Source organism: Rana temporaria, chromosome 1 (assembly GCF_905171775.1).
Source record: "Rana temporaria chromosome 1, aRanTem1.1, whole genome shotgun sequence".
In the NCBI taxonomy this organism is placed as follows: Eukaryota; Metazoa; Chordata; class Amphibia; order Anura; family Ranidae; genus Rana; species Rana temporaria.
Genome location: NC_053489.1, coordinates 340,611,307 through 340,627,972, shown reverse-complemented (window position 1 = coordinate 340,627,972; position 16,666 = coordinate 340,611,307). Strand labels below are relative to the sequence as shown.

The 16,666-nt window shown below is 38.9% G+C and overlaps 1 protein-coding gene across 2 annotated transcripts in view; it reads right to left on the bottom strand.

Moving 5' to 3' along the window:
* The window catches only part of PAX5 (paired box 5), a 275,149-nt gene that overhangs the window by 123,518 nt on the left and 134,965 nt on the right, over positions 1–16,666 (bottom strand). For both annotated transcript variants that reach the window (XM_040361643.1, XM_040361652.1), the window contains exon 6: positions 12,457–12,632. In XM_040361643.1, coding sequence (XP_040217577.1) covers positions 12,457–12,632 — 176 coding nt within the window. The remainder of the gene's footprint in view (positions 1–12,456; positions 12,633–16,666) is intronic.

Here is a 16,666-nt window from a genome sequence, read left to right as displayed (position 1 = left end):
CTTGACCATTTTGCCCATATATCTCGATTAAAAATAAACATGCAAAAATCTATAGCTTTAACCGGTTAACGCCCGCCACATGTATATGTACGTCCACAGAATGGCACGTACAGGCATATGGGCGTACATGTACATCCTCGCCTTTCCCGGGGTCGGGGGTCCGATCGGGACCCCCCGGTACATGCGGCGGTCGGAAACCCGCGGGGAGCGATCCGGGACGAGGGCGCGGCTATTCGTTTCTAGCCCCCTCCTCGCGATCGCTCCCCGGAGCTGAAGAACGGGGAGAGCCGTATGTAAACACGGCTTTCCCGTGCTTCACTGTGGCGGCTGCATCGATCGAGTCATCCCTTTTATAGGGAGACTCGATCGATGATGTCAGACCTACAGCCACACCCCCCTACAGTTGTAAACACACACTAGGTGAACCCTAACTCCTTCAGCGCCCCCTGTGGTTAACTCCCAAACTGCAACTGTAATTTTCACAATAAACTATGCAATTGAAAGGCATTTTTTGCTGTGAAAATGACAATGGTCCCAAAAATGTGTCAAAATTGTCCGAAGTGTCCGCCCTAATGTCGCAGTCACAAAAAAAAACGCTGATCGCCGCCATTAGTAGTAAAAAAAATAAAATAAATAAAACTATCCCCTATTTTGTAGACGCTATAAATTTTGCGCAAACCAATCGATAAATGCTTATTGCGATTTTTTTTACCAAAAATAGGTAGAAGAATACGTATCGGTCTAAACTGAGGAAAACAAATTATATATGTTTTTGGGGGATATTTATTATAGCAAAAAGTAAAAAATATTGCATTTTTTTCAAAATTGTCGCTCTATTTTTGTTTATAGCGCAAAAAATAAAAACCGCAGAGGTGATCAAATACCACCAAAAGAAAGCTCTATGTGTGGGAAAAAAGGACGTCGATTTTGTTTGGGAGCCACGTTGCACGATCGCGCAATTGTCTGTTAAAGCGACGCAGTGCCGAATAGCAAAACCTGGCCTGGGCCTTTAGCTGCATAAAGGTCCAGGGCTTAAGTGGTTAAACGTTTCTTTGCTATTCTTCAACAAGCGAACATATCACTCCCTTTTACAAGGTCTGCGACACATCTCTCATATATAGGTATTGTACTTACCCCTGATCTAAAAGATATTTTCTCTGCCAACTACCCTCCACTGTTACAGATAATTTCAAATTATTTAAAGCAATGGTCCACTCTCCCCTTATCTTGGTTAGGTAAAATAAATGTTAGAAAAATGAATATATTACCCAAAATGTTATATCTCTTTAGAGTTTTACCCATTCCTATTCCAGCCTACTTCCTCAGAAACCTACAACGAAAAACACAATCATTTATATGGAGCACTTTAAAATCTCGAATCTCGCCACACACCCTATACCTCCCTAAACTTAAAGGAGGTGTAGGTTTCCCAAACGTTGCCACTTATTTTTATGCTGCGCAAATAGCAAACATTGCCAAATACCATGTAAGCCATGAAATTCCACTATGGGTAGTAATTGAAACCATTGATAGCGACCCAATCTCTATACCAAATCTCATTTGGTCCACCTCCTCTAACCACAAAATAATCGACAATAAGATTACTCAACATACAATCTCTATTTGGGAAAGATTCAAAATGACACAGGGTTTACAATCTCCACATGTACCCCTTATATCTTTCATGAGAAACTCAAAGTTTTACCCAGCCCTCACATTTCCTAGAACCTTCACAAGATGGATTTCAGTGGGTCTAACACAATGTTGTGACTTTTTATCACCTGCCTCATTTAAAACATTTTCAGAAATACGTGAAAGTCATAAACTTCCGGCATCAGAAATTTTTCGCTATTTACAAATTAAAAACTTCTTTGCACTATATTTACAAGGTATAAATAAATTGAGTGACATGACACAGTTTGAACGAATATGTAAACGAGATCCTCATTCAAGAGTACTCATTTCAATACTATTTAGTCAACTAAGTACTAAGCTTACCGCAAAATTACCTTCATCTGCTGAAAAATGGATGAACGACCATGGTTTCAATATAGATATATCTACCTGGAATAAAGTATGGTCAAATACTAAAACGTCCTCCCAAAATATACTTGCTATGGAAACAAATTATAAAGTTCTCATGTACTGGTATTTGGTTCCTGTTAGAATAGCAAAATTTGCTCCCCATTATTCCCCGCTTTGTTTTCGTGGCTGTGGTGATTCGGGAACACATTTACATAGTTTCTGGGAGTGCCCTGTTACAAAAAATTACTGGAAAAAAATTTCCTCATGATTTTAGCAGTTTTCAAGAAATCCATTACTCCTGATCTGTCTACCGCACTCCTAAATGTAAAACCGGATTGTATTTCCTATGCTCAATTTAAACTGTTCCTACAAATCACCACAGCCGCAAAGCAAACCATCTCCAAAGCTTGGAAAACAGCTACGCTTCTAGTTTCTGAAACCAGAAATAGAGTACACCAAGCCATGCTCCACTCAAAATCAGAAGTCATAACCAATGATTCCATAGACATATATGAAACAATATGGAACCCATGGGAGACCTATACTATCTCATCTAACCCAGATGATTCTCTATTGAGACCTTGGTAAGATATTGTAAGTCAGTAACATTCTGGATACAGTTCATCACTATTATTACTATCTCTATTATGTAACGATCCCGGAGCCTTTCCTCTATCCTGTACTCCCTTTCCTATCCTATTGTTTTCATCACTTTCCACTTTTTATACTCCACATTCTGTCTTTTTTCTTTCTTTTTATCTCTCACTTCTTCAAATATATAACTCAAGCTATCTTATTATATTAAATGGTAAATGTGAATATGTAAATACGATATCTAATTTTGCTCCTATTGTTTTAATTATTAACATGAATAAGATCCTTCTCCCCCCTATTTCGGCTAGTTTTTGAACCGATTCATTGCTAAAATTACAATTGCTCCATAGCTATAGTTCATATCATAATTATATCCGGTTCCGTTTATATCATAATATTCTATAATATTTTATATGAGTTCAAATGTAATAGACTAACATGATTGGTTTGACTTTAACCTGCTTTAATGATTCCTTTAATATTTCTCATAGGATCTACAAATATTTATTAGATTATTCTATGTTTCAAATACTCTCTTTTTACATGATACCGTTTTTCTTTTTCTGTAATCTTTTATTGCCAATTGTATCTACTGATTTCTCTTTACTTTAAACCCAATAAAATAATTTGACAATAAAATAAAAATAAAAATAATACATTTTTTTAAAGCACCCACACCCCCCCATGCTTAAATGCAAATGCACATGTAGGTGTAGCACACATATGTAAACAATGCTAAAAAGTGATTACACCGCACAAGGTGATTTTAACAAACCAGACCTTTCCCTTAAGATTCAGTCTACAAAGGACAGGGTGAAACAAACAGCTATTTCTTCAGAGCAACAAAAGCTAAGAATCTGCAAAAAAGGTTGTCAAAATCCCTGCAATACAGTACATTGATCACCGAAAGGGATTCTTCTCCCAACAAAAGCGGGGTTACTATTTACCTCTTCCTATCTATAATCTGTATATAAATGTTCTAGGGATACATTTAAAAAAATGCCCTACCTTTAAGGTACTCTCAATCCTGACTCCCCATTGACAATCAAGAGCCAACCAGAGCTATGACATAGTAATCACATGCAGGCTAGATGCTTCATTAAAAAAATCCTTTAGCCTGAAGTTATCCACTACAGTGGCATCCACAGAGCAATAAAAGCATTAAAAGATATATCAATTTAAAAAAACAAACTTATTTTTATATTTTCTGAGAATTTTTTTTTTCTTTTACGTAAACTGACAACCTTTCTTCCCTTCATCCTTTGCACCATATTATTTGATATTGTTTCCCTTAAAATCCTTAGAAATGTTTTCATCTGTCTCTTTTAGAGAACACTAATGTGTTGCATTAGCCCAGTGTTTCTCAATTCCAGTCCTAAGGCCCCCCCAACAGGTCAGGTTTTCAGGATTTCCCTCAGATGAAAAGGCTGTGGTGATTACTAAGGCAGTGAAACTGATCAAATCACCTGTGCAAAATAATGGAAATCCTGAAAACCTGACCTGTTGGGGGGGCCTGAGGACTGGAATTGAGAAACACTGCATTAGCCTGTGTTATGCCATATGCTAACATGCTTTGCATTAAGGCAGCCCATTCATTTGAAAGTGCAGCTTAAGGCACCAAAACACACCAAAAAAAGGTGTATGCAGTATTTCTATCAGCATAGCACACTGCACACATGTTTCATTTTATAGTGCTGTCCTGCAATGCAAGTGTGTTGGGAATCAAGGGTATGGCAAAGCACCAACATGCATAGTGCGCATTACCATACATTGCAGTAGCTCATATGTTACTTCAGTGTGACACTGTGAATTAGGTATGAAACTAGAAATGTATTTATCTGAAATATCTTTAAAAATTATGACATAAACTATTTTTCCTGAGGGTTTAGCTCACAGTCCCCATAGTCTCTCTTTCTTTCTGTTGGGTGGGATTTTCACTTAACAAACATATTTTTGATAAACTATTAAAATGCATTAATCCAATAAATGTTGAGTTGGATGCTTAGTAGTGACCACTACAACATTGCTTCAACAAAGATGATGTAGGATCATTTTAAAGTGGATTTTAAATGCAAGGCTGCATGTAAGTTTATCAATTTAATCCATGTCGGTGATCTCTCCTAGGAACAAATCAAGTTGTTAATCTCATGGTTCCGCTTAACAAGATATATTGATGTCGCAATAAATGGAATACATTTAACCATTAATTCTTCCATTTTACATTAACAGACAGCTGCAAAAAAAGAACATGCTGTGGAACAGTTAAATAAATGGGCTGCAAATCATTATCCAAGGCTTCCCCTGAATTACTTATACCCAGCAAAAATGAGGTAGAAAACTGTTGATACTTTGAATACAGGGTATTAACAAATCACCTATCCTATCGTAACAGAAACTGCAAAGATAACAGAAATGGCGATAACAAGAACAAAAAAAAGCAATGTTCACTCAGCTTAATAAACAAGATGGAGTTGTGTTCACTTTAATTAACTAATCATATTCTAGCAAACATCCTGTTTCTTGAATATTCTTTCTACATAATTATGCAAAGTGAACAGGTTATTTACTATCATTCCCTTTGCTAAGTGTACAGCATCTACTGCTTTAGTAAATCATCTCCAATGTGTCTACCAAGAATATGAGAATGCAAATTTGTCTGGCAGTCTCTGCCAGTCTTCTTCTATTCCTACAAACCACTTATGCATGCCATTTTGAGGCTACCGGTTTCTAAGTATGAATATTCCATCCATTGCCTAGCTCACTGTTCTACACTATAAATTGCCTTAGACACTGTGATTTGACTGTTATCATACCTGCATGAAAAACCTTGCCCAAAATGAATACAATCCCGAATACAATTGCAAAGGAAAAATATTATCACAATAATATTATCTTTCGCAATTAAAAAAATAATAATAATAAAACTGCAATCCTTGAGCAGTCCATTGTAATTTAGCATGATGAACAAAATTAGCTTCAAAATGAATCTTGGCCTGCATCAAATATGCAAGCGCTCATCTTGGAATACCAGTGTATGCTTTATGAGAACATTATCTACATAGAAAGTCAACTCTAATGTTTTGTGATTTTTTTGCTAGAAGCTATAAATGATGACTTTTACTCAGTATCGTAACACAAGTAATTACTAGATAAACAGATCACATACTGCTATATGTTGTTTATCCTTGCATAAGATTAGCAAAACCCTGCCCATTCTCCTCATTATAAATTATTCCTGACAGTTAATTGTGGAAAGAATAATGTTATAGGAAAATTTAATAGCCGGTGCCTGCAACAGTGGACCTCAAAGCACACATTGGAAAAGGAAAGGAAGTTAGGTCGCTTGGTGCCCTTAAAATATTTTCCTGGCAAAGATGTCAATAAAGCTAATGTGCCACTTTTCGGGTGTTAATTACTCTTGTTAATGGATTGCACCTGATTGAAAAAAAAATCTGTGACAGTTTGGGTTTTGACAGTGACTTATGTACCAAATTCAGGTCATTTTTTTCTCACTTCTACATTGTGGTGCAACACATGCACCAAGTGAAAAAAAATAAAATACCCAAGGTTTGTATCTTATGAAAGTGCAAGTAATTAAGACCAACTTTCTTTTGACATACTGAGACAGATTTTTGGGAAAGTATATACCATGTGCACTGAAAGTGACCCAGTATGTGCCAAATTCAAGTACAAGTTCTAGAGAGGTACATGAATTTGGTGCATGCTGCACCTCTTTTAGAATGTATGCAAGACACTTACACACAATCTGTCTGTACCAGTCTTTATGAATTCTGGGACTGTTCCTTACTTCAGTTATCCCTAATCCAGGGGTGCCCAACCAGTGGCCCGGGGAGCCCTCTGATGTGGCCCCACGACCTCCTACTCAGGGATGGCTGAAATAGGCATATCTGTTCAGCAGGGGTTACTGGGCTGCTTTCAAACTTATCCGCAGCTGCACCACCTACCTCAAATCCGCCTGGGTGGACCGAATCGAAGGGCCCATAGAGTGGAGTGGGCTATGTCTGTGTTTGGTTTCGATATGCAGAGTGGACACAGACCTGTCATCCGCCTGCTCCACTCATTGTGGCCTGCGACCGGTTACCAAGTCACTTAAGTTGCCCTCGCTCCCAAAAGGTTGGGAATCCCTGCCCTAATCCCTTACTCATTTGGGGGCAAGGGGAGACTAAGATACTAATCAGATTGGACATATAACTTACACAGCAGTTTTGGGAATTATACCACAGGCATATAAGGATGCAGTGGAAATGTAAAATCGACTGTGTGCCTGCTATCAAACAATGCTGTTACATTGCCCTGGAGATATATAGGTTTGTTTAAAGTTTATTATATGCTGAAAATATAAAAAGAAAGACACAAAAGTATTTTGGCAATGACATCTTTGTCTTTTACAGAATCCAAATCAACAAAACTAGACTAATAAGCTGTGTGTCGAAAGTTTACCGATATGTGTCTGCAGTCTTAATATAACCCAAACTGTATATAGTCTAATAAGAAAGGCACTCATTATTTGCACCAAGGTTCAACTTTGTAGACATTAGGTATTATTGACAATGTTTGTATGTTCATGGTGGCAACCTACTAAAAACAACCGCAGCATATGATTGCATTAAAGACAAAAATAATAAATAGCAATCATAAGGGTCAAAAAAAGGACTCATACAAGCGCATTCAAGGATATTTAAAGCAGAACTTTGTACACCAATCCTAGTTTAGAGGATCTTATTTGTCCAAAATATAATATACTATAAGTGACCATTGTTTTCTTAATTTTAAAAGAGGAGGTCCAGCGTAACCTAAAACAAATAGTTCTATTTCTTCAAACCCTCAGTTTCCACATCTTCTATCTGGCCCCAGACCGCCCACCTCCGCCCTACCTTCCTGTTTGTGAGTGTCTCTTTTAGCTACCCCACTGATAAGGAGACACCCGTGCCTGTGTGCCCCAGGCACATAGACATGCATAGACATACACAGCACGTGGCAAGCCACACCCCTGCTCCCTCCTCAATGGCCGCTGCAGAAACCTGTCCCACCCCATACCCTCAGTAAGGCAGTTCAGGGGAAGCAGCACTGTGATATTTGGAACCATCAGTGAAAAATAGCAAATTAAGTAAGTTTGGGAACAGAGGAAATGCCTGTGTGCCAGAATGACTGAACTCCTGTACAGGAGTGACATCATCCTGGACCAGCCAATCAAGTGGGCCAAAGACCGCTACCTAAAAGAATCAAGAGAGTAAATGCTGGTGAGGGACTTTGCAGGTTTCATTCAAATGAAGGAGAGGTAAGTATTTTGGACCTTAGTTCTGCTATAATGCTACGAATTCATGAAGGCAAAAATTCCTAGCATTTAGGGCTACTACCTTATTTGTTTTAGCTCTTGCAACATGTGAGCAGTTTAAATTCCTTTATGTCAGCCTGAAATAATTGTAAGGATATTTACCCAAAGGGTGCCTACAAGAAAAAAGGCTGCTGAAGCGCCTTGTCCTAAGTCTTCTCTTTTTCCCTACTATGCTGATTTGACAATGGCATATTAATAGGGCCATTCCTGTGCTTCTTCCTCAAGGAAGCATGCTCAGTGTTGGGCAGACAGATACTTTTTAACCAGTTAACAACCAGCTTGCGGCAATATACATTGGCAGAATGGCACGGCTGGGCAAAGTGACGTAAGCGCCCCTGCCACGAGCTTCCGGGACCTGCGGACTCGATGTCCGCCGGTGTCCTGCGATCGGGTCACAGAGCTGCAGAACGGGAAGAGGCCAGTGTAAACAAGGCATCTCCCCATTCTATGTAGTGACGCAACACTGATCATCTGCTCCCTCTCATCGGGAGCAGCGATCAGTGACTTATCACTTGTAGCCATGCCCCCTAACATTTAGAATCACTCCCTAGGACACACCTAACCCCTTCCTAGCCCCCTAGTGGTTAACCCCTTCACTGCCAGTGACATTTATACAGTAATCAGTGCATTTTTATAGCACTGATCGCTGTATAAATGTGAATGGTCCCAAAATAGCATCAAAAGTCATGATAAAAATCGCTGATCACCGCCATTAATAGTAAAAATAAATTATTAATAAAAATGTCATAAAACTATCCCCTATTTTGTAGACGCTATAACTTTTGCACAAACCAACTAATAAATGCTTATTGTGTTTTTTTTTACCAAAAATATGTAGAAGAATACGTATCGGCCTAAACTGAGTGTAGCACTACCCCTGGAGGAGCTGCTGATAGTTTTGGGTGGCACATTTACCTCATGGCTCCCCCGAATTCCTAGGGGTGAATGATGCGTATTGCATTTGGTAGAAGTAAAGGAATGTCCGCAACAGATGCTCTTTGCTGTGCTCTTTATTACCCAGCCGGGGAAAAACAATATAACTTGTTGTGAGGAAAGTAAAGTTGAAGAAGAAAGGAGAATAGCAAATTCAGGCGTAGTAATAGGGAAACAGTCCTGCTCCCAAGCGTAACACTTCTCTGCACCACTCCTGTTTAAGTGGGGATAGCGTACCCGGACAGGCCTCTCTCACTGACCTGGCAGCCGGAGTATCACTCAGACATTTGTAGGATAAAGTCCCTGCCACAGACCCTCCTTAGTGAACTTGAACTTGAAGAAAAAGTCTCTGCCACAGACCCTCCTTGATGAACGTCAGGGAGACACCTCTGCCACAGGCCCTCTCTGATTTGTGGTAACGGAGGCAATCCTCCTTAGGTGGGTTACGCCTGGATCTCCTTCAACTTGTCGCCCAGGTACTGACTGACAGGTGATCAATCCTTCAGTGTCCGGCTACCTTGATCCCCGGTGGTTTGTCGAGGCCCTTTTGGATCGCCAGCCTCTCAATGGCGCTCCTATGACGGACTTCCCACCAAACAGCAATATAGCTTGGGATCCTCAAAGGTGGAAACCCAGTCACTCACTGGGTCCCCGTCGCTGTTCAGATGCTCCGGGCCATCATGGCCCCGGAACCAGGAACACCGCGTGGCACACACGCCCCGGCCAGGTAGGCCATAACACCGGGGCGCCGTGATGTGGTCACCCTAAAGGTGGGTGCCACACTCGAAGAAGAAGACCCAGAACCAATGGCGTCTGCCTCATAAATACCCCTCCCCAGCATGCACAGCTAGGCCAAACCCTCCTGATTTTTATTCCTTATGCTGCTAGCATTAGTAAATAGATAGGAAAGACTATCATATTTACTTGTTTTAAACTTTTTTTTTAATATTTTTCAGTTACTTGCTGGTTTCCAGGCCTAGGCATATTATGTCATATATCACAGGAGTCTTCAGGAAGGGAGGAAGAGTTTTCCCAGTTAAGCATACCCTCCTGCTTGCATGCTTGAGATAAGAGCAGATGCATTTCAGGAAGTAAATGCTACATGAATCATCTGCCCTTACTTAAGATGGCTAAGACCAGAAATGTTACAGGGGTGTTTTTAAAGCGGTTTCTCATTAGAAAAGAAGCACGGCGTCATGGATCGATGGATGGATGGATAGGGGAGTTTGTTTTGAGTTTATTTTAAATATAACAAATTAATTAAATTGTGTTTTTGGTTTGCGGTGCTCAGATGCAATGTATTTCCACATTTGTGTGGGAAATGTATTAGGAAAATGCATCATTATGTGTTGGGTGCTCTATGCTGGAAACAATATATAGTATCTGTATACTCTACTCTCACAATGCTTTATATTTTACACCAATATTTATAGCAGCAAAAAGTGTTATGAACTAGTAAAAGAGAAATGTATTCTAAATCTGGAGCAAAAAAGATTAGAATTACTCATGACTTATCTTGAACTTCTGACATTGGAGTATGCATGGATTGGCTACATTAGTCTGTCAAATATATTTTTTCAAGTCCATGCTGACCCTGGTCATGTCAAATTATTTTCAATTAAATATACATTGTCATTGATGAAAATCATTTCAAATTAAATAACTAAGTTGCATTAAGCATATAAAAAACAAGCTATTGGGTATCAGCACCACATCCCCAAAATGATCATTATTTAGACAAAAAGAAGCATATATGGGATTTTATTGATGCTAAAATCTACACCCTAAGGAAAGATTCAGAACACATGTATATAAAAATATAAAAACATACATTTTATTATAACAAAGTCATATTAAAATCCATGGAGGGGGGGGGACTCCATAAAAACATTTTCTATACACAATAAAATTGGTACATCAGTACAGCAACCCTGATACCTCCCTACCTGTGTTGTATACTGTACATTGATAATAGCATAATTGGTTATATCATTGCACACAGCATAACCATGATAGGAAAAATAAAATACCACATAATAGTATACATATAACAAAACAGGAACATACCACTTAAGTCAATACAAGTCAAATTTAATAATGCAGTGACAATTACTTACAAAGACCATCCCCAGTTGGGGTATTCTTTCTACTGTAGGAGACCCCAATAAGTGGGAGCTAAAAAATAGGGGGTTATTTTTGGTTTTCCTGGTTCTCTTTTGGACTTTGAGGTATTGTTTAAGTTTTATTTTATTTTGTAGGCTTAACAAATAGTAAGGACCGCTGGCTAACTCTCTCCCCCCTGAAGCTACCTCCATGGTCCTGGGAAAGGTTGGTTGACTGGGGGTCCTTCTTTCCATCTTTGCCCTTGCCTCCTCCAGTAGAAAGGATACCCCCAACTGGAGATGGTCTTTGTAGGTAATTGTCACTGCATTATTAAATCTGACTTGTTGTATTGGCTTAAAGTGGTTGTAAAGGCTGAAGTTTTTTTTTATCTTCATGCATTCTATGCATGAAGGTAAAAAACCTTCAGTGTGCAGCTCCCCCCTAAACCCCCGTAATAGTTGCCTAAGCCCGATCTCGATCCAGCAATGTGCATGAGACCGAGGCTCTCCCGGGTCTCTCCCTCCTGATTGGCTGAAATGCAGCAGCAGGAGCCATTGGCTCCTGCTGCTATCAATCACAGCCAGTGAGGTGGGGGCAGAGGCAGGGCTGAGCCATGTTCTCTGTGACTTATGGATGCAGGGAGCCAGCTCGGGAGTAAGCATGCACAAGTCTGCCTACAGCAAGCAGCTTACTATGGGGGCACTCAGCTAAGGGGAGTGGCCCAGAGTGCCAGCGGGGCACCCCAGAAGAGGAGAATCAGGGCTGCTCTATGCAAAACTACTGCACAGAGCAGGTAAGTATGACAGGTTTATTATTTTATTTTTTTCTTTACAATCACTTTAAGTGGTATGTTCCTGTTTTGTTATATGTATACTATCATGTGGTTTTTTCTCTCATCAGTTGTACTCAGCTCCCCCCCTGAACCCCTGAAGAGGCTACCCTGCGAAACACGTTGGGACTTGAGTACCTCTTCTTATGGTTAAGCCGTGTGCAATGACATAACCAATTATGCTGTAATCAATTCATACCATGTATTTCAGACAATTCTATAAGTAGGGTGGTTTTAGTGGCTGCTGTGTACTGATGTAACAATGTTATTGTGTATTTGAAATGTTTTCATGGGGTGTATGTCCCTATACATTTTAATATGACTTTGTTATAAAGAAATGTATGTTTTTATACACGTGTTGTGAATTTTTGCTGAGGGTGTAGATATTAGCACCAATAAAATCCCACATACCATTATCTTTGTCTACATTAAGCAAATATTTTCAAAGGACTAGCTATAGTATAATTTGCTTATTTACATTACTTTTTCCTAGATGATTCCTATGCTCTAATTTAAAATGACAGTCTTGTCATACAAGTAAACCAAATAATACATGTAAAATTGCAGTGTAAATGATATCAGCACTGGTCTAAAATCTCTATCATAGTTGTAATACCTGTTCTGGTTTGATGGGTTCTGTAGTTGTGAAGATGTCTGTGTAATGTTGCCTCTCAAACACCCGATCCAACACTTCTAGCTGCTGCTGAGTGAAGAGATCCCCTCTCATCTGTTTCCGAAGAAAATCCCTTCCCGGAAGTGAATGGCCATTTGGTATAGGTGAGTCTTGAATACCTTTAAACAAAGAATGCTAATGTGAAATTACAGCACTAGGAGATATTGAAAACAAATGGCAAATAGTAAATAAGATTAGTAAATGACTTAGAAATGTCTCTTGAGTAAAGTCTTCTCCTATTATTCACATACATATTCCCTTTGTGTTCCTAATTAATAGCACAGATGTATTTCTAGTTCTGAGAGATATGTCTTCAAAGTTTATTGCCCGTTTATTTGCAGCAGGAAGAGTATGAATTCCACTGGAGTCCTCAATTGATGTACCCATGACCAGCATGATATTTTTTACAGACCGCAAAAGGACATATAACCAGGCAACTGAATTTTTGCGGTTGACAACAATTTGCATTCGTTTTTTTTTTTTCCTTTTTCTTTGACAAGATCCCTCAAAAATCATGACATTGTTTTAATTGGAGCTTATATTATATCTGTGTGTATACTGGCACTTACATAAAAACATACAATTAGTACCACATAGAAGACATAATATATATAGGCATATAACCTAAAACAAAAATTTTGAGTGGTCCTACCATATGTGGTAAAAGAAAATATCAATACATTTAATTGAGCAGTGAAGAAAGGCATTAATTGAAATATATGTTTACATGTAAAGCCATGTTCTTTTCTGATACTCCCCTGGATTTGGACATGTTTCTTACTTTTATCTTCCCCTTACCTAAGTGCGTGGGAAGCAAACATAGATTTACTGAGCTGGTATAATTCATACACCCTGTGACATGTCTACCCACTTCTTTTACAAGATTTAAATCACCATGGAAAATTTACTTACTTTGGCGTATGATACATTTTGACAAAATATTTATGCACATCTTTTGTGGTTTTACATAATTTTAGAATGACAGAAATGAAATGTGCGTACTTTAGACAGTTTCACTTCTCCTGTTCTGAACAGCACAAGGGATCATTATTAATTCTGTCAAGATCTTTTGTGATAGGGGATTCCCTCTAGAATAACAAGCAACTATATTTGTACAATCATTTGAATTTTTTTTATTTATTTTTTTATCTTATTTGACAAAAATTGTAAAGGCAGAGTGGATTATAATCTTAAGTACTAATAAATATCACTCAAAATGTAAAGCCCTTATATAAAAAAAAAGCAAATAAATTACCACTAAAATGTATTTATAAGTAATACAAATACATAAATAAAGAATGACAAATCCCCAAATTACATTTTTAAACTGTTTAAAACAAACCTTCTTATAAAAATTATAAACACCCAGATATATGAAATTGTTTCCCTGGCTAGATATAGACTCAAGCCTATAAAGTGCATTAGTAATCTATCAGTTATATACCTTGTAAAATATTCTAGCCCAGAATCTACACACAGATGGAGAATTAATATATCAAGACGATAAAAAGGCAGCACCTAAGAGTGATCATAACTGTATTTTAGATGCGCTTCAAAGCATTAGTGAATATATTCACAGTCAAGGATCAAGAACTCATAGATAAAGTAAGTTATTAAAGGAGAACCCTTAATGTAAAGTATAGATATCCATGTGTATTCAATTATAAGATAAATAGTATGACAAACGGAACAAGGAAAACCAAAAACAGGCAAGGTGAAAAATTGTGAACAAGGATAACAAAAAAGGAAATTATAAGGTGAAGGGTAATCTGGTAGAAAGTTGACAAAGCATGCATGCACAAACACTGTATACAACATGCTCAGTTTAGAGGTGCATCTAGCCAAGCCACATTGGCAATGAGGGAAGTGAAAAGCCAAAGCACTGTGAGTCAAGTGACACCTTTTGCATGTCCAAAATTATTATAAGCATTAAGCAAATGTTTTTAAAATGTAGATTATATATAATGTAACTGGTACAGTAAATGCTGTGGTTATGTATTACTTTAGCTGTTGCTGTCCCCATTGGAAGGTATACCTCCTCCTGGATCACTTTTAGCAGTAAAAACAGACATTCTAATTTTTTCTTGACTCAATCTACACCTATAAATAAAATGTTTCCCTTTTTCTACACTTTAATAGGGAGGGCTACAGCGCCATCATACATATATCACATGACATCTCATATATACTACAGTGAACAATACATGCATTTGATGAATTTGGTTGTCTTTGGGACATTCTGAAAGCAATCAAGTACTGAAGATTTTCTCAGAAATTCACTGGGTAGAAATAGTTTTCTAACATTTCATTTGCTTATACTGTATTTTGCCTTTCCTGTCTCTCCTTCCCTTCAACATGCTAATGAAATTCCAAAACAAAACCTTTCCATTTTTATTACATACTATTTTAGGCCCTCTGATGTCATCATTGAATCTCTGTGTGTCTCTATGCAATGCCGGCAGATTGTAGCTGATGTGAGGGGCTTGCAAGGTGCTGTAAATAGCGTTCTGAAAACATCACAACATCCCACCCAATAAAATATGCAAATGAAAAAATGAGGGACTTTCAGTCTGGAGGAATGGGCATTCCTAGGCAGGATGCATTTGTATGCATACTGTCTTTAATATTGCCCACTTGTGATGATGAGTCTCCATAATTGAAAGAACTAAAATCCAATGAATGAAAGGGGTGGGCCAGGGATAGTAAGGCTAGGGAGGAAAGAGCTAGCTAAATGCTTGAGGACCTCCAGATAGGAAATGATTTGGACTCTGATTAGCTGCAGCTTCTAAGGCCTGTTGTGAGAATCCCAAGGTTTGCGTTAAAATCAGAGTAAGCTATTTCAGTACAGGAGGGGAGCCTATACAACTGTGCAAAACTGAAGGTAGTCTTAGTCTTGTAGAACTTTAAAAAACGGTTTAGGATTTTTGCTGCAATTCCCATTTGTTCCAACCAGGCCTCACAGGATAAGCAGTGGGGCTCTGAGGCCTCGTACACACGAGGGGACATGTCCGATGAAAACGGTCCGCGGACCATTTTCATTGGACATGTCCGCTCAGAGATTTCGGTCTTATGGTTGTACACACCATCAAACCGAAATCTTCGCGGACAGGGTACGCGGTGACGTGGGGACGTGCGCGACCCTGGAAGGTCAATGCTTTCACGCATGCGTCGAATCGCTTCGACGCATGCGAGGGCTTTTGGCCGTGCAGACATGTCCGGTAAGTCGTACAGACGACCGAACATGTCCGACGGACAGGCTTCCAGCGGACATGTTTCTTAGCATGCTAAGAAACATTCGTCCGCTGGAAACCTGTCCGATCCGCCGGAAAATTGTCCGGTCGGCCGTACACACGACCGAACATGTCAGCAGACCTGTTCGTCGCGTGTACGAGGCCTAAGACTGAGGCCCGTGCTTTGTAAAGGATGCTCAAGTACAAAAGCTGTGCAACCCAGTCACCTACCCACCATGAGAAGCAATCGGTTATTGTGAATGATTATTGCATACAAATCAGAGATCAGGCTCACACGACATGTCATACAGAAGACACCATTTGCCATTCCATATTGGGGGTGGGTGCACTCATTTTATAAAATGAGTGCATAGTACATCCACTGTCTGCAGTTAGGTGTATTAGAGAGATGGGTTGAATGGGTTCAGGGTACTGTCACCCTGCTGCTACTTATCACTGCAATTTTGTCCCTAGACTAAGCCTAGAAGTTTGCATTTGCCATTGCAAGTTAATTAGGGTGGGTTTTACTGCAATAGCTGCAGAAAAAATATCAAACACTGTAAATGGCCAGCACTATAAAGCTGACTTTTTTTTTTAAAGAAAAAAGAGCTTTAGGACAGCTACTGTATTATAATAGAAAATGGAATTGAATAGCTTTCTAAAATAGGAAACAATTAAAAGTAATAACATCTTCTCTAAGTTAGCTTTTTTTTACTGTGTAAATAATACCACAGTAGTACCATGTGTATGATTTTTAAGCCAGCTGATACTTTTGTAGTAACTCAAACTTCTTACAGCCATGCTTAATTCATATTAGAATGGCACATGTTTAAGTAATTAAATGATCAGTGGTGGCTGGTGCTCCCCGCCGCTCCACGTTTTGATGACTAATTGCGAAAGGTTGGAACGCTGTTTGCGCTACG